Genomic DNA, 17446 nt, shown 5'->3' on the forward strand with positions numbered 1-17446 from the left:
GTATTTTGCTTCTACGCCGCATTAGGAGGCGGGTTACTAAAGGCCAATTCTGACCTTTGAAGGTTGCTCAGTGGCCTCTTGAACAGGGTTCACTTTTATCCGAGTGTGGAGAGTTACCACTGTTTCTCTAAATTCCATCGTTCTGATTCCGCTGAGACCCCGCGGAGCTCCCCAGGCTTCGCAACGCCCCAATCACATGTTTCCCGCCCTCAGCGTCTGCAAGCACCGCCAGCAGACCCCAGTGAGTCTCAGCCCCCTAGAATCCGCCGACCTCTGAGGCCGGCCCACCTCCTTGCACTCATTGGGTAGGTTCCTCTTTTCCCCGCCCTCAAGTCTTTTGCTTCCTCAATGATTGGGCCTTGGCATTATTCATCCCAACTCACAGGCACAGACCTCTTCTCACCCCGCACTAAGGCGCCCTCCACCCTAACCCGGGACACCTGACCCTTCCTCTGTCCAGTGGGTTCTGAGTGCTCTTGACAGTGGTTGGAGCCCTATAGGGTCAGGCTCCTCCTCCTGCCACAATCCCACCCAGCAGGCCCCAACTCTCCTACACCTCCCGGGCTTCGCACTCGATCACAGAGCTCCCCCTACTTGTCCTCGCTCCGATTCCTCCGCTCCTCCTTCCAACCGCTGCTCAGACGCCCTGGGTGCTCTGGATGCGCTCCATGAGGGCTCTGCAGAATGCTCTGAGCAGGGCCGGCAGTCACTGCCGGCGGGGACGCTGGGGTCACCTGAGCCGGAGCCCCCTCCTTGGCGGGCGAGTCCGGCACCACCTCAGTGAGGCCGCGGCGCAGGGCAGGGAGAAGCCGCACAGCCACCAGCCGCAGCACCTGGATCAGTAAGGCTTGCGCGACGGGTAGGGAACAGGCTCCCACTCACTAGCTCCCAAGTCCCATTCCTCGGGAGCGCATCTCTCCTCTCCTCGCTCACTAGCCTGCGATGCCTTTTCCTTTAAATTCGGGGCTTTGGGTCCGCCGCGCTCAAGCGGTAAAATGCCATCGCCCGGGCAGGGCGCTTGGTCAGGTCGGTCTTCGGGATGGTGCCTGTCCGAGGTGCGTACCTAACTGGGAACTAGATGTGCGGAGTGTTTCTCGGTGCACGTGTCTGAGTGCAGGGCCGTGAATGCACCACCCAACCTCTCCTTCCCTTTCCTCCCCAATCCTCGCGTATGTTTTAGGGAATGCGTGGATATGCAACAGCCTCATGCCTCGAGTCTTGCTGTACTTGGGTCTGTCAGTGTGTTGTGTCTGTGTTTCGGCGTGCCCTGGCCGTGTAATGTGTGATGTGCCTGTATTATTGGTACGCAGGTACGTGTGTGTGTCGTTTACGTAAGTGTTGAGTGTGTGCGTTATCAGGGCTCCCTAATTTGCGAAAAAAGGTGGTTTTCCAATTGGGTGTTGAATGAGGAAAATCTTTATAATAGGGGGGTGTGGAATAATGAGACGCAGATTTCCCCAACCAGAGCCCCTCAGATCTATTATTTCTGCTGCTCAGCCTTACTGATCTAAAGGGCTCTCTCTCTCTCTTATCTTGGGCTCTTATTCTGCCTCTCAGGCCCCACTACCTAAGAACACTTAGTGGCTGAGCCTCTTTTCTCCCAGACGCAGACGGAGCAGAGCAGGAAATTTTGCCCTCCCCAGAAGTCAACATAGACACTATCCAAGTAGCCCCTGCTCTGTTATAGCAAGAACAGGAAGTGGACCGTCTCCCCTGTCATTGACATCTACTGATGACTTTCAGAAAGACATGCACACCATAATTAAAGTAGCCAGACAGACACAGCACTACCTCACCACCACTGGAGTCCCTGTCCTGACAGGTAACAGACCAATAGGTATTATTTGTTTATCAATGATAATTTTTATGCTGTACTTTTCCATCAGCCTCTTCTCAAGGAGACATGGAATATTTAAACTTTAAAGAATAAGCCCTCTAGCTCCTGATCGACTGCCCCCTCCCCACTTTCCCCAAATAATTGCCATGGGAAAAATGCTGGTGGGATAGAACAAAGGCTTAACCTCCCTCACCCTCACTTCACACCTTCTGTGGGATCAGGAGTAAGAAGCGTCCTGGACCTCGGTCCCCTTTCCTTATCCAGTGGAGTCAGGTGATAGGAGTGTTTTGAGGAAGCTTGATCCTCCTGCTTATGGCTGCCAGTGCTCCCAGGGACTTCTTGCTAAGGGCCTTGGACTGATGCTCTTTTGGGCAGGAGTTGAGAGCACTGGAGGGGGATGGGTTCTGGGAGTGTGGCGCCATGAGGGGGAGGGGTTCTTGTGTGGTGGGGCAGGAGGGCTGCAAAGAGTTATTCAAGTTATTGGGGTTTTTTTAGGTTTTATTTATTTATCTTTAGAGAGGGGGGAAGGGAGAGAAACACTGATGTGTGAGAGATACATCTATCAGTTGCCTTTCACATGCCCCCCAACTGGGGACCTGGGCTAACCCAGGCATGTGCCCTGACTGGGAATTGAACCTGTGACCCTTTGGTTTGCAGGCCGGTGCTCAATCCACTGAACCACACCACCCAGGGATGTTTGTTTTTTAATATTTAGCTTTATTGTATTTTTATTATAAAAGAAAAACAAGATAAATACAACATCAAGGAAAAAATAAAGATCCTAGTATTAGGTGTAACCAGTTGATTTTGTGATATAGATCCATATGTATGCTATATATGTATATATAAAATTTAACAAAAATAGGATCATAGCATTCATATTCTTTGGTAACCAATCTTTTCCATTTATGAACAGCTTTTAATATAGAATGTCTATATATGATGTTATCATTTTAATGGCTGCCATTTTAAGATTCCATTGTATCTATGTAAAGTATCATAATGTAACAGATCTTAAACTTAGTTACTACCTATTCTTGTGTATTTGTTCAATTATTTCTTAAATTGCTAGGAAATTTTGCTCTTCAGAGACGTGTCATTGATATCTTATATAACCTCCTAGAGATATTTTATGCACATATCAGCAAATACATGTTGATATTATTTCCCTTTTTTTATACAAATGGTGTCATATTATACACATTGTTCTTCACTTTGCTTTTTTCCCCTCAGCATTATAGTGTAGATCAATCCATATCTGGGTCAAAGGGTGTGCAGCTTTCTTAAGGCTTGTGATACACTCAGTAGAATGGCATTATTTTCTGTCTTCGTTCAGCTTCAGGCAGAAAGACCTGCCCTCAAAGTGTTCCTGTGTGTTTTCCTTCTTGGGGTATTCCTAAGATATCTTTTTCATCTCCCTCTGTCACCACATGAATCCTCCCTTCCCTATAGGCACTGGGCTCATTGTGACCATTGGATTTCCTCAGAAACAGGAACCCCCCCCCCTTGGTATTCCTCCTTGAACAAAATACATAGACTCACATCCCTAGTCTATGCCAAGCTTCTTGAGAGGCTTTTTATTTTTAATGCATTATTTCAACAGTTAATATATTCACATTCATATATATCATATTCAGTAAATAATATATATGCATATCCATATGGTTCAAAATTCAAAATATATAAAAAGATATATAATAGGAAATATCCCTTCCTCCTACTCCTCTTCCGAGCACCTGCTTCATCTCCCAAGGGAGAGATAAATCAGCCTTTCAGAAATATTTTGTGCCTGAAAGGGCAAATATGTGTGTGTGTTTGTGTGTATATGGGTGTCTGTGTCCATATGTTTATATATTCTTTCCTTTTAAACATGAATAGTACCATGCTAAAACCAATGTTTTACAGCCTGTTTCTTTAGTTAATATTACATCACATTAAATCACCCTCATATTATGCACACTCTCACTTCTTTTTACACTGCATAATATTCCAATATATGAATATACTATAGTTTACCTATTCAGTTCCCTGTTGATGCACATTTAGGTTGTTTCCAGTCTTACTATCACTGGCAGTAAAACCCTCTGCAGGGAATATGCTACTTTGTAGGCATGCGAGTGCACTTACAGGGTAAATACCTGGAAGTCAAATTGTTGGGCCAATGGGTTCTGAAAGGTCTTAATCTCAAGTAGCTGTCATATTTGGAATGATCTGATCAAATAATTCCTCCAAACCTGTTAATATATTAATGGGAGAACTCTGGAAGACCAAAAAGTCTCCAGTACTTGTAAGTTTAAGTGTTGTAAGCCAGCTAGAGAGAGAATTTGGTGAACACAGAACTTTCTACAAATGTAACTAAGTAATTCTTTACTGAAGACCCACTATGTGCTAGGTATGTTGCTCAATACTAGGAAGACAGAAATACATAAATCACAAAGACCTAACAGTGGAACAAGGGAAGATCTTTTGTCAATAAGATGGTGTGTTGGGTCCCACCAACAGCATAGCAAAATCTGGAGGTTTGGGACGCCTTTATGGAGTTAGTAACATTTGATCTGGACCTTGAAGGAGAAGCAGGACTGTGCAACATGAAGGAGAAAAAGGTTAGTCCATGCAGAATTTTTAGCATAAGCAAAGGCCAGGAAGCCTGACAGTGCCTAGCCTGTCTGGGGAGCCACCTGGCGTAACTGGGGTACGGGGGCATGGTGAAGAACAGGAAAGGAGTGTTAGCAGGTTCTAAAGAGCCTTCAGTGCCATAGCAGGAACTAAGAACTTGCTTTTAGACACTATGGAGCTCTCAGAGCTTTTTTTTTTTTTAACATTTTATATATTTTTATTTTTAGAGAGGGAAGGGAAGGAGAAAGAGAGAGAGAGAAACATCGATGTGCGGTTGCTGGGGGCTGTGGCCTGCAACCTAGGCATGTGCCCTGACTGGGAATTGAACTGCGATGCTTTGGTTCACAGTCAAAGTTTTTACGTAGAGAGATGATATTTGACTTTTACGAAGATACCTGACGCATTGTGGAAGATGAGTTGAAAGAGAGTATAGTAGTGTTAGGTAATAGACAATAAGGAGTTGATGATAAGGAAGCATGATTTGCCAAGCATCTACTTTGTGAAAGACAGTTTTTGTGGAATGTTGTTTTAATAAAGCCCCACATCACCCCTGTAAAGCAGACATTACTACCCTTATTTTATAGATGAGGAAGCAAGTCCAACAGTATTAAATAACCCTACTATCCATATTAAGATCACGCAGCTATTAAGGGATAAATTCTGGTTCTTTCTACTATATACCATGCTGGCTCTGGGGAAGAGAAGAAAAGAGGGTGGATCTGAGATACTATGAAAGTAGACTCACCCAATGTTACCAACTGAACATGGATGTAAGTAATTACCCAAATGATTGGCACCTGGATAAGTGGTAGTACTGTGAACCCAGATGGAAACACAAGAAGAGGAACAGGGGGGAAGGAGGTAAAATGACCTCACATTTGGACATGCTGAGATTGTGGTGTGTGTGGGACATCTAGAAAGGCAAGTATCTAGAAGGCTAGAAATAAAGGTCAAGAACAGGACAGATGTGAAAGCTGGAATTACAGGGATGGATCAGATAGCTCAGGGAGGAGGCCCAGGGCAAGGACACCTGTGTTCCAGAAGGAGGAGCAGGTCGCAGCTCTCAGGTTCCTGCCTTCTTCCCCATCTCTGTCCCCAAACAGCGATTCATCAGGGAGTGGCATGCTGTCCCGCTTGGGTGATCTGCTCTTCTACACTATTGCTGAGGGACAGGAACGAATCCCTATCCACAAGTTCACTACTGTAAGTTCCTCTCCACCTGCTCAGAACCCTAATCCCCTGGGATCTCTCAAAAGTGGGGAACGGAGGGTAAAAAAAGTGCAGGGCAGCTAACAATGGGTTGCTTCATGAGGATGAACAGTAGATGCCTAGGCTGAGGAGACAATCCCATTCCTTCCCCAGGGTAAGAAGGTTAAACCCTCTGACTCATCCCATCTTGGTTTGGGACTTTGATCCAAGGAGTTCAGAAACCAGCTGCCACGATGAAAAAGGGCAGGAAACCCCCTTTAGCCTTCAAAGCTGCTCCATTCCCCCCTTTCTTAGTGTGGGAACCCGTTTGTCACACCTAATGTAGTAGTTAGGGTTGAGCTGATTGTTATCCATGAGGAAAGATTATTAGGATTAAATTACTGTCCTTGTAGCTGACCTGACCAGCTTCTTCTTTACCCTAAAGGCACTGAAGGCTACTGGGCTGCAGACGTCAGATCCCCGGCTCCGGGACTGCTTGAGCCAGATGCGCCGCATGGTTCGGGAGTCCAGCAGTGGTGGCCTCTTAGACCGGGATCTCTTCCAAAAGTGAGGACCCCAGACACAAGAACACTTCTCTCACAGCTGTTTTGGGGCATAGATTGTAACAGCAGGGAGGGATCTTGAGGATTGGATAGTGCAACCCCTCATTTTATTTTGTTATTTGTCTGTTACACAAGTTAACACACATGTCTGCATGTACTCATTGTGGGGATTCAAACAGTGCAGAAACACATGTTTTCCTCTCCCTGTCTCCCCAACCCCAGTTCCATTTCCAAGAAGTAAATAACATTAACAGATTAGTGGATATCTTTTATTTTTATTTTTATCTTTTTAGAGAGAGAGAGAAACATCAACTTGTTGTTCCACTCATTTATGCACTCCTTGGTTGCTTCCTGTATGTGCCCTGACTTTAGGGACCAAACCTGCACCCTGGCAAATCGGGATGATGCTCTGACCTGCTGAGCTGCCCGGCCAGGGCTGAGTGGGCATCTTTTAGATAATGTCCTATGCATTTACATACATGTAAAAGTATATGTAAATATGTTTATATGATTTAGGCTTTTAAAAATATAAATATTTTATTAAAATATAAATATTTGGGATTTTAAAATATTATCTGGGTATTTATTTTCCTTGAGATATCTTCCCACATTATTCCAACCCCTCATTTTAGAGGCAAAGAAACTTAAGACCCAGAAAGATAATGAGACGTGCCAAAGGTCACACCACTATTGGTCCCAAACCTGATGACTCCTCACACCTTATTTATTCCCAATTTCTGTAGCTCCAGAGTGGGTCACAGCTGCACCTCTCCAGCTCCCTGACCCACTCATGTCTGGAATCCAGGTGTGTGAACAGCAACATTGTACTCCTGACCCAGGCATTCCGAAAGAAGTTTGTCATTCCTGATTTTGAGGATTTCACTGGCCATGTGGATCGCATCTTTGAGGATACCAAGGAGCTCACTGGAGGCAAAGTGAGGGCCGGGGGACTGAGGGAGTGGCAAGGGCTCTGGGCCAGATATACCCTGCTTCTCGGAAGTTTGCTGAGGCTGGGAATCCAGTGGATGAGAAACAGAACCTCTAAAAATAGGGACAAGGGCTTTATGTATTTCTGTACAAATGATTTCCAGAATAGTGAGGGAATCTGAGGTTTGGGGGTTTTTTTGGCGGGGGGAGGTCTGAGGTTTTTATGGGGACATTTGGCATTAGGACTCAATAGGACTTTGAAAGAGACCTATAGGGTAACTGAGCCTAAGAACCAAAAAAGGAAGCTGATCCCGGAATTCTCTCTTTACCTTCCATGGGCTTTGCTGCCGTCTCTGTAGGAGTGGAGCTACAGAAAGACAAGGTCTTCTAGGACTTAAGTCTCTGGTAACTCTGGGAACAATAGGCAAGAGGGAACCCTCTGCCCTACAGAAAGAAGAATTTTAGTTTTTTTTAAAAAAGATATTATTTTTATTTATTTTTAGAGAGAGGGGAAGGAAGGGAGAAAGAGAGAGAGAGAAACATCGATGTGCCAGAGAAACATCAATTGATTGCCTCTCACACGTCCCCACCTGGGGACCCACAACCCAGGCACGTGCTGTGACCAGGAATCAAACTGGCGACCTTTAAGCTCACAGGCCCTCACTCAATCCACTGAGCAATACCAGCCAGGGCAAACTTTAGCTTCTATCCAAAAGGTTCTCCTGACCCTGACCCTCAGCTCTATTCCCTTTCTTCACATCCATACCTCCATTCTGTCCCTGTTTTCTCTCCCCATTCATGACCAGGTGGCATCCTACATCCCTCAGCTGGCCAAGTCAAATCCGGACCTGTGGGGCGTCTCCCTGTGCACTGTGGATGGTCAGCGGTGAGACACTGGGTGCGAGGGAGGGAGGCAGGGCACAGGGCGGAACACAGGCCGCCTCTCATGGCAGCTGTCTATCTCCAGACACTCCGTGGGCCACACGAAGATCCCCTTCTGCCTGCAGTCCTGTGTGAAGCCCCTCACCTATGCCATCTCTGTGAGCACCCTAGGCACCGACTATGTGCACAAGTTTGTGGGCAAGGAGCCCAGCGGCCTGCGCTACAACAAGCTGTCCCTCAATGAGGAAGGTGAGCACCACCAGAGCTCACACCAGACATAAATGCCCGCTTCCTATCCCCAGCCTCACCTCTGTCCTTTTTTGTGTCTTTGCCCTTCCTGATTTCTGTCATTCCATCCTGCCCAGCAAAGACATCTTTCTTGTCTAGCCAGTAGAGTGAGTAGGCTGAAAACGTGGCTTTTCTCAGTGGCTAATAAGACACTGGGTGGTTTGTATTTTCCCAGGAATCCCCCATAACCCCATGGTCAATGCTGGTGCCATTGTCGTGAGCTCCCTGATCAAGGTCAGTGCCACCCTAGCCTTCTCTAAACCCCTTTGTCCCTATATACCTCATATCTTTCCAGCTCTCCAGGGAGTCTGTAGGGCCTTGATTCCGTTGAGGACCCCCAGGAGGCAGGGAGGGCACACGTTATGTTGAGGATGTTAGTAAAAGGAACTGTACCCTGCCCCCACCCATTAGTCTAGTGCCCAGAGCTTCCTGGCCCTTAGAGAAATGAGCAGGTCCTGACCCCTGCCTAGGACCAAGGGCCAAATGCCAGACATAGGTGGGAGGACAGCACTATTAGGCGCTGATTGGATACTGCTGGATGAGGGGAACACGGAAAGAAGGGTGAATGGCCAGGCCAGGACAGCTATTCACGTCACCTGGAACTGTGAGGACACACAGAAGAAAGGGTGAATGGCCAGGCCGGGGCAGCTATTCACGTCACCTGGAACCGCGAGTTGGCCTTGAGTAAGGGTGTCGGCTGGCCTGCCGGCTATAGGTCTCCCAGGGCTTGAGCAAGAACCTGAGAGCAATGTGGGCAGCAATGCTCTGGAGCCAATCACTGCCCCTCCTGGGGAAGGTGGTGTGGAGAACCCTTCCCCCAGGGACTTAGGTGTCAGAGTCCCTGTGGTGTTGACACTGTAGCTGACATGTGCAGGAAGTAATGGGGGTGGGGGGAGACCAGGCTCTGGCCCTTCCCTTGCTCAGGGATAGCTCTACCTACAGTTCTGTATCTGGGATCTGCCTCACCCATTCCCATCTAAGGAGACCCTATTGGACTTGACTCCTAGTTAAAATCTTTAGCTTTATTTCAATTATCAATATACTTGATACACTTGAATATTATAATATATGCAATACACACCTTCATCCCATTCCTCTCACTCTAGTCCCCGAGAAGGCTGTGGGAGCCAGGGAAAGGATAGAGTGAGGGTCCAGGACGGGGGTAAGGATGGGGATTTGGGATCAAGGGCAGGGGTAAGGGCTTGAGGACAGGATTGGAATCGGGAGAATGAAGGTGGGAGTGGGGATGAGGGTTGGAATTGAGACTGGAAGTGGGAGTGAGACTCGGGACCAGAGAGGTTCTAGATGGGGTGAGGCTGTTTGTATTCATTACTTGATAATAAAAAATCTGCATGGGCATGGATAGAAAAAAATCTCTGTTGCTTTTAAGAAGAAAAAAAAAAAAAACAAAGTCATTGTAAAATGTAACACATTCCCAGTAGCAAAACCAGTTTAACACTTTGACTAGGGCCTCTCACCCACCTCTGTCACCTTCCTAGGCTTAAATACTGACTCCCCTCTCTCTCTCTCTGCAGATGGATTGTAACAAAGCAGAGAAGTTTGATTTTGTAAGTTTCCTTACTACTCAGCTGCTGGCTGCTTTTCTCCATGGCATGTCGTCCTCTCCAGCTGCCCCGGTGCCTGGCTCTACCCCACTTTGGTAGTGCGCCAGCCCTTACTAGAAGCCTTCTTTCCCGAGGTGTGGGGGGACCTGTGGGTCTCAGAGAGGAAAGCCACCTGAAGCCCCTGCTGGGTTAAGGACTGAGGAGTTCAGAGAGTTAACCTCATGTGTGTTCAGTAGAGTCCTCACCCACCTTGTGCCTTCCATGCCCCTTCTCCTCTTCTAGGTGTTGCAGTATCTGAATAAGATGGCTGGAAATGAGTACATGGGTTTCAGCAATGCCACGTAAGGCCTTGTTCACAGGATTGGCTGAATGCATTGTCGGGGGGTGGGACCATGAAGGAGGGGGGGATGATGGAATCTTAGGAGGAAGAAATCCCAGGGGAACTTTGGCCTCCCAGCTTCCTCGGAGCCCCTTCACTGGCTTTTGCTTACTTTGTGAAAGAACTCGCTCCATTTCTATTAGTAGTGAGTGAGCCAGGTAGGGTGAGGGTTTCTTGCCAAGCCCCTCAAAGCCAAACACCTCGCCAGTTTTCCTAGCCTAGATGACCAGACAGTTTGGGGTGTTTTGTTTTCCACGCTTTATAGTAAAGCTCTGACCAGTGCTCGCTGGTGGTTGGAAGTGTCCCCATATGACTGTAAGAAATTACAAAGGGGCTGACTCAGTTTAGCTCGTGCAATCAGTTCCGTCTCTCTCAGGGAAGGTATTTTTCTCCCCCTTCTCCTCACACCCACCCCTCAAACATCAAGTACTAAACCGCATGTTTGCTTCAGATTCCAGTCAGAGAAGGAAACGGGGGATCGGAATTACGCCATTGCCTATTATCTGAAGGAAAAGAAGGTACCCAGGAGAGGCGGGTGGCGAAAGGCCCTGGGAACGCCATGGCTTGGGTGCAGGGCACCTGGGCTTGGGAACTTCGGCTGAGATCCTGCCAGTGTGACTGGGACAATTGATGGCCTGAAGAAAAATGTTCTCCCCTCTTTTTCCTCACAGTGCTTCCCTAAGGGGGTGGACATGATGGCTGCCCTCGATCTCTACTTCCAGGTAGGCAGACACCGGCGTTCACTCAGGGCCAAGGGAACAGGACAGGCTGTGCTCCTGGTTCTGACCCGGTGGGATGCCCCTCTCCAGAAACACCAGGGGAACTTGTTGAAAGATTAGGATGCCAAGAATGTTGCTCTGCATCCAAGAACATGGTGTTCACGTCCACACCACACCCTCGCCTCTCTCTCATCTCCATAGCTGTGTTCCGTGGAGGTGACCTGTGAATCAGGCAGTGTCATGGCTGCCACCCTGGCCAATGGCGGGATCTGCCCCATCACAGGCGAGAGCGTGCTGAGTGCTGAAGCCGTGCGCAACACCCTCAGCCTCATGCATTCCTGCGGCATGTATGACTTCTCTGGCCAGTTTGCCTTCCATGTGAGTGCCCTGGCCCTTCCATCCATTTGCCACAAGCCTATAGCCCACAAGAGAGGACACTGAGTCTCTGAAGGTAGAGAGGTAGAAGCTTATTCACGCCTCTCATTCCCTAACTTCCAGCCAGGAAATCAGAATCCCTAGGGGTTTGTCAGACCTATCCCCTCCGACACTTACACACGTGCAGGCGCGGCTTCTGAGTCGGTCTTCTGCCACCTTCCACGTGGCTGCTGCTTCCTCTGTAGACTTCAGTTTAGACGTCACTTCCAAAGAAAGGCTTTTCTGATCACCCTCTCAAGTGGGTCCCCCTCCTCCTTCCTTCTCTGTCACAGCACCCTACATCCTTTCTTCTGTTACCATAAGCTGTAATTTATTTCTGTCTATGTGTTTACCTATTTACTATCTCCCACCATAGGAATGTAAGTTAAATGAGAGGCTTTGTCATAATCCTAGCTTTAGTCACAGAGTAGATACTCAATAAGTACTTCCCTACTGAAGCCATGAACTGAAGGCAGGCAGGGGAGGTCAGGAATCAGAAAAGCTAATTGACAAGCCAAAAGGTTGAGACAGGTGTGTCATTGCCCCTGCTGTCATTTGGGGTGGACTGTCAACCCAGGCTTGAAGTACCTTTAGATCATCCTCAGTTTCAACTCTGTCCCAAGGTGGGCCTGCCAGCCAAGTCAGCTGTGTCAGGAGCCATCCTCCTGGTGGTACCCAATGTCATGGGAATAATGTGTCTGTCCCCTCCACTGGACAAGCTGGGGAACAGTCACAGGGGCATCAATTTCTGCCAGGTGAGTTACTTTGCATGTAGTCCTAAATATTCTTAAATAAGTAACTAAAGCAATTTTTACCTCCTACAGTACTAAGTGCAAGGAGTAAGTAAATAATCTCTTCAGGCCCTGGCTAGCGTAGCTCAGTGGATTGAGCACGGGCCTGCAAACCAAAGGGTTGCCAGTTTGATTCCTAGTCAGGGCACATGCCTGGGTTGCGGGCCAGGTCCCCAGTAGGGGGCTCACGAGAGACAACCACACACTGATGTTCCTATCTTTCTCCCTCCCTTCTTCTCTCTGTAAAAATAAATAATTTTTAAAAATAATCTCTTTGGCTTACAATTTTAGAAGTTGGTGTCTCTCTTCAATTTCCACAACTATGACAACCTGAGGCATTGTGCTCGGAAGCTAGACCCACGGCGTGAAGGGGGAGAAGTCAGGGTAAGGAAAACCCCGAGTGGCTTCTAAGAATATTTCAGAATAGAACATTCCATAACACTGCAGGAATACCCTTGGCTAAGCATCCATGGAGAAGGGTCACAGGGCAGAGCTGGGCATGGGTGGGTTCAAAGTCACAGTTAAGCTCAGGTGGGTATGATCTGTTTTCCAGAACAAGACCGTGGTGAACCTGTTATTTGCTGCCTATACTGGAGACGTCTCAGCTCTTCGAAGGTACTTCTGTGACCAAATAAACACAATAAAATACTCCTGGTCAGAGATCTCACAAGGAGTCATCATAGCAAAATAGTTAAGTGCTTCAGGTTTACAGTCAGATAAAATGGACACACTCTGCATTTAAATGAGGTTTTTTTCAAAATATAGTGCCTTGTGATAAGACCTTAATTAATGGTAGCCACCATTATGATTAACCTGGGTGTTAACAGCAGAGGTGGTAGGTAAGGACCCTGCCTTAAATGGATTACCAACATCCGCAAATGTGTATCGGGTACCTACCATAGGTAAGCAGGGATGTTTCTGGAACCATCACACTCCCATTTCTCTGATGTGGGAGCAAGTCTTATGTGGGTAGTGAGCACAGACTGTGCAAGGTCTACAGATCTAGGCATAAGCTCTGGAACCTATCCAGTGTGAACCCAACTTCAGACAGGACCTGAGTGATGCTAGTCTGATCTGGGTTGCTCCAGCTGCTTTCCACTACCCTCAGGTTTGCCCTGTCAGCCATGGACATGGAACAGAAAGACTATGACTCCCGCACAGCCCTGCATGTTGCTGCAGCTGAAGGTATCTGAAGGTTCACAAAGAGGGGAAGTAGATCCTAAGACTCTTCCTTTTCTACCAAGAGTATCCCCATTGGGTATGCCCTCAAGGTTACAGGGCAGCCACTTGTTTCGTCCAGATGCCCTGCAGTCTGCAGGCTGACTTTTACTGGGTACTGCAGGGAGCAAAACGGGAAAAGACCTCTCCCTCCCCACCCCCCACCCCCCCACCCCCCGCTTCCCCTGCTGCTTACTGGTTCAGAACTCCAGCTGCCAAGGATCTGTACCAATGTTAAAACAAAAAGGTTCAGGGTCTTTACCCTCTCATTTTTCTTTTGCCTGTATTCCTAGGACACATTGAAGTTGTTAAATTCCTGATCGAGGCTTGCAAAGTGAATCCTTTTGTCAAGGACAGGTGAGTAGGATTAACCTAAAAGGGGTTGGTGGCGGGCAGCAGTTTCTGCACTCCTGCCCTCCAGCCACCACTGGTACATGTAGAACCAGGGCACTCCCTGTCTCCTCTGTTCCTCGCAGGTGGGGCAACATTCCCCTGGATGATGCTGTGCAGTTCAATCACCTGGAGGTGGTGAAACTGCTTCAAGATTACCAGGACTCCTACACACCATCTGAGACTCAGGCTGAAACAGCAGCTGAGGCTCTGTCTAAAGAGAACTTAGAGAGCATGGTGTGAGCATGGTACACGCACAGTCCCTGCTCAAGAAAAAGCACGAACTGGCCACACATTTAACCCCTAACCACCAAACAAACACATGCTATGGAGAGCCGCACTGCTTCAGTGGGGACCAAGGCAGACCAGTGCTTTCTGTGAGAGTCAAAATAGCCCATTCCCTTTGCAGACAAAGTACAGAGAAGTGCCTTGGTGGATACCTGCATTAGAGCTTTCCATGGAGACTGTGGGCTTCTTCAAGGTATAGCCTAATGGCCTCGCCCACTGAAAACCTTCCTAGGTCTTCACCCAGGTCCCCTCTCCCTCTCCCTGAAGAAACCATACGTGAGAGACAGACACTGGGGAAAAGGCTCTAGCTGCCATGCACATGTATATATCCACAGAGCTATGCACCTGGCTTTAGTTGTCTGGAGAAATCTGCCCCCCTTGGCCAGCAAACAAAAGTTTTATAGACAGAGAAAGTATTTTATGCTCAAATAAACTTTAATTACACAAATCATTATTTTTCCTAAACCCAGTCCTTTTTCTCCCCTAGGGGCATTCAGTTGCATCACCATTATAAAGGTAGAATAAGATGGCACCACAGGGTCAGATAAAGACATAATTCACATACATATTCACCCCACCAGGTTTTCTTCAACCCCTAATACTGCTTTGGGTGAAGTGTATTCTGCTGCCTAGGTAGGGGTGGGAGGGTGAGGGGTTGGGTCTGAGCAGGCCCAAAAGTGTGTTGTGCAAGACCTCAGGTCTCGCTCCTCCCTCTGAAGTTCCAACTGTAGCAGAAATAAAGATAGAACTTCTCAAGAACAAGTTCGCAGCACTAATCCCCTCAATATCCCCCAAGTATCTCCCCTTAGTCATGGTTGTAACTGGCCCAATGATTACGATGAGTGCTCACTTTGGCAGCACATATACCAACGATTACAATGGACTGACCAGGTGTCAGAGGTGTGCAGACTAAGGCAGATGGATTCACGGGGAGGATAGCTGCAGCTGTGTGGGGCTGAGCATTGAGCTTTGAGGTACTGGAGAAGGAGGGGTGTATTCTCACTCTGACATGGTCAGTAAACGCATCCTGAGGGACCCAGAGCCCAGACTCTATGTGCTTTACAGAAAGGGCCAAGTCATTTACTGCACCACTGCAGCCAGAGGTAGAAAAAATTTACTCGAGAGAGATTCAGCACAGCCCCAAGAACAAACAGAAGTTACATGGGCAAAGGGAGAGATATTCATAGTGATGAATAAATTCAAACAAAGCTGAAAGTTAAGTCTGCAGGACTGAATATGGTCTGAGAAAGCTTGGGGACAGGGAGGCAGAGGGACTGAAGGAAGCAAGTCAGGGAAAACACATTCACTGTAGCCTAGGAAAATTGGCAGTAGCCTAGCTTTCACAGGTAGAGAGGAAAATGACTAAGATAATGCACAAAGGATGCAACATCAAATTGTGGGAACCAGAGGCTGCTTGAGGCAAAGTTAAAAGATTTCAGACACTTTCAGGAGAAGGCTGGCCAAGAATGTGATTAGGGACTCCAGTGATGGAGATTCTAGAGGCCCACAGGCACCTCGAGCCCTGAGTGCGTCAGCAATTCTCCATCCCAAAGGGCAAACGCAGGCACCACTGGACCCTGGAAATCTGTCTTTAGCGTGTGGACCACAGCAACCTGGCTCACGTCCACCAAGCTCAGCTTCTGGGCCTCATACTCCAGCAGCAGTCCCACCTTCTCTGGCTGCCCGATGCCCTCAATGGGGGCTTTCTTGTTGGCCAACATGGTGTGCCACTTGTGCTGGGCATAGGTGAACACCCAAGAACGATCGTCAACACCGATGCAGCTATCCCGAGAAATGTCCACATCTGCCACTCCTACACGGAATTGCTGGGAGCACTTCACTGTCACCTCCCAGTAGTGCCTGCCACTGGTGACTGCTGTGTCTGCCAGCACCACTGCCCATTCCCGGAAGCGCTCTACATTCAGGGCCAATTTGGTGGGTTCCAGTCCCACCAGGCCGTACTTGACACCTGCGCCATCTTTGAAGAGCGTCAGACTGCTGTGGGCGGTTTTCTCTTCCAGTTTGAAACTGATTCCTGCAGGAAGAGCAAAGAGACTGGGTGATGACAGGGGCTAGAACCCTAGAACGAGTGGTATATGCAATATTCCAATCTGAAACAAGCAGTCATGAGATCCCGAAGAAGCAAGGAACAGTCAGAATGTCAAGCGTGCTAGAAAGCAGGGAGAGCTTTAGTACGGACAGCCCAAGGAGCCGAAAAGCAGGGACCGGCGAAGCCCTGGGTTTGAAAGAAACCACATAGTGTCTGTCATAGATTTGGAATCAACATGAACACATGTTGGGTGAGGGGAAGTGACCCAGGAGGAATCTTGGAATAACAGACGAAAACCATTCTGAGTTATAAGAGAGTAAAAGGAGATAATCCTACCTCTGCGAGCTTCTACGGCAGCAACCCCTAATCGTCTGGCGCCCCGGTGGCACAGGCACAGCGAACGTGCAAAGGGCAGCGCCATCTTGCGTCCGGGAAGAATAGGGCTCGCCCCCTTGCCCTGAGACCACGCCTCCAGCCCGCCGGCGCAGCTAGCACTGGGTTTAAGAGAGGCAGCCGCGCAGTATGATGACGTTAGAGCCAGAGCCCAGCAGGGGGCCGCCATTTTAGTGAGTCATCGGCGGTTGGTACAGTTTATTCAATTTTTCCGCCGGGAATCATACTGCTCACGTTTTAGCTGGAGAGGACCTTTAGAGAGGTGGTGTAGCAAACTGGCAAACTGGGTAAAAGTGATTTTACAATTAACAGTTGGGTTCGAACACGGCTCTGTATGTAGCTTTAGGCAAATCGTTTTACTTCCGTGAGCCCTAGTGTTCGCATTTGTAAAAGAAATACCCAGCCAACAGACCTTAGTAAAAATTAAATGAGAGAAGAGCCTAAAATACAACTTGATAAGCAGCGACCCACAGGTGGGTAGGCGTTAGTTTTAGTAAGTATTGAATACATAAATACTGTAAATGTGTTGGTTTTGTATTTTCAGGGCTAGGAATGGAGGGTTTAACTCAATACTCGATTTTCCCAACTTAACCAAAACACTATTTTGGTTGAGTGAAAGGGTATGAGGTACTTGATCATGACACTTAACATTTTTACCTGCTTCAGTCACCATAACCCTGCTTTCTAAATTTTTCAACCTGTGCACTTCTTTTTAAAATTAATTTATTTTAAATTTTTTCCAATACCATTTAGCCCCGCCCCCCGCCCCGTGCACCGCCCAATGTTCTGCTAGCCAGTCCCATGTCAACATTCCATCTCCATTCTCCTATCCCTCAAAAAAGCAATTTTAGGTCCTTAATGGCCTAAAAAATTAATAAAAAAATTTTCTCCTACCCCAGAGATCCAACCACCATTCCTGTGCAGAAGACACTAGTTGA

At 47.8% G+C, this 17446-nt stretch overlaps 2 protein-coding genes across 7 annotated transcripts; one reads left to right on the forward strand and one right to left on the reverse strand.

Moving 5' to 3' along the window:
• Nucleotides 1-394: 394 nt before the first annotated feature.
• Nucleotides 395-14513, forward strand: GLS2 (glutaminase 2). Of its 6 annotated transcripts, none has more exons than XM_028532827.2 (18): nucleotides 395-1055; nucleotides 5557-5656; nucleotides 6087-6208; nucleotides 7010-7139; nucleotides 7938-8017; nucleotides 8099-8262; nucleotides 8477-8535; nucleotides 9837-9869; nucleotides 10149-10207; nucleotides 10697-10763; nucleotides 10917-10967; nucleotides 11166-11342; nucleotides 12002-12133; nucleotides 12461-12553; nucleotides 12723-12784; nucleotides 13278-13354; nucleotides 13681-13744; nucleotides 13864-14026. In XM_028532827.2, exons 1-18 carry the CDS (start codon nucleotides 943-945, stop codon nucleotides 14018-14020), a joined length of 1740 nt encoding a protein of 579 aa, XP_028388628.1. In that variant the 5' UTR covers nucleotides 395-942; the 3' UTR covers nucleotides 14021-14026. The 6 variants fall into 6 exon arrangements, with proteins under 6 accessions (XP_028388628.1, XP_035874686.1, XP_028388627.1 ...); XM_028532826.2 differs by having other exon boundaries at nucleotides 513-841; XM_036018794.1 differs by having other exon boundaries at nucleotides 699-859; nucleotides 13864-14020.
• SPRYD4 (SPRY domain containing 4) lies at nucleotides 14482-16587 on the reverse strand. The gene is made up of 2 exons (XM_028532828.2): nucleotides 16452-16587; nucleotides 14482-16100 (listed from the first exon to the last, which is right to left on the reverse strand). The coding sequence occupies exons 1-2, from the start codon at nucleotides 16534-16536 to the stop codon at nucleotides 15562-15564; spliced, it is 624 nt and encodes a 207-aa protein (XP_028388629.1). The 5' UTR covers nucleotides 16537-16587; the 3' UTR covers nucleotides 14482-15561.
• Between the last annotated feature and the right edge of the window lie 859 nt (nucleotides 16588-17446).

Source organism: Phyllostomus discolor, chromosome 2 (assembly GCF_004126475.2).
Source record: "Phyllostomus discolor isolate MPI-MPIP mPhyDis1 chromosome 2, mPhyDis1.pri.v3, whole genome shotgun sequence".
NCBI lineage: Eukaryota > Metazoa > Chordata > Mammalia > Chiroptera > Phyllostomidae > Phyllostomus > Phyllostomus discolor.

What these genes read in the sequence shown, in the direction of transcription:
- GLS2 (XM_028532826.2), top strand. Translation starts at nt 660, where the DNA reads ATGCGCTCCATGAGGGCTCTGCAGAATGCTCTGAGCAGGGCCGGCAGT. An exon ending in GGGGCATCAATTTCTGCCAG is followed by an intron (nt 12,134 to 12,460) that starts GTGAGTTACTTT and finishes TTACAATTTTAG; the next exon opens with AAGTTGGTGTCTCTCTTCAA. An exon ending in AATCCTTTTGTCAAGGACAG is followed by an intron (nt 13,745 to 13,863) that starts GTGAGTAGGATT and finishes TGTTCCTCGCAG; the next exon opens with GTGGGGCAACATTCCCCTGG.
- SPRYD4 (XM_028532828.2), bottom strand. Translation starts at nt 16,536, where the DNA reads ATGGCGCTGCCCTTTGCACGTTCGCTGTGCCTGTGCCACCGGGGCGCC. An exon ending in TGCCGTAGAAGCTCGCAGAG is followed by an intron (nt 16,101 to 16,451) that starts GTAGGATTATCT and finishes CTCTTCCTGCAG; the next exon opens with GAATCAGTTTCAAACTGGAA.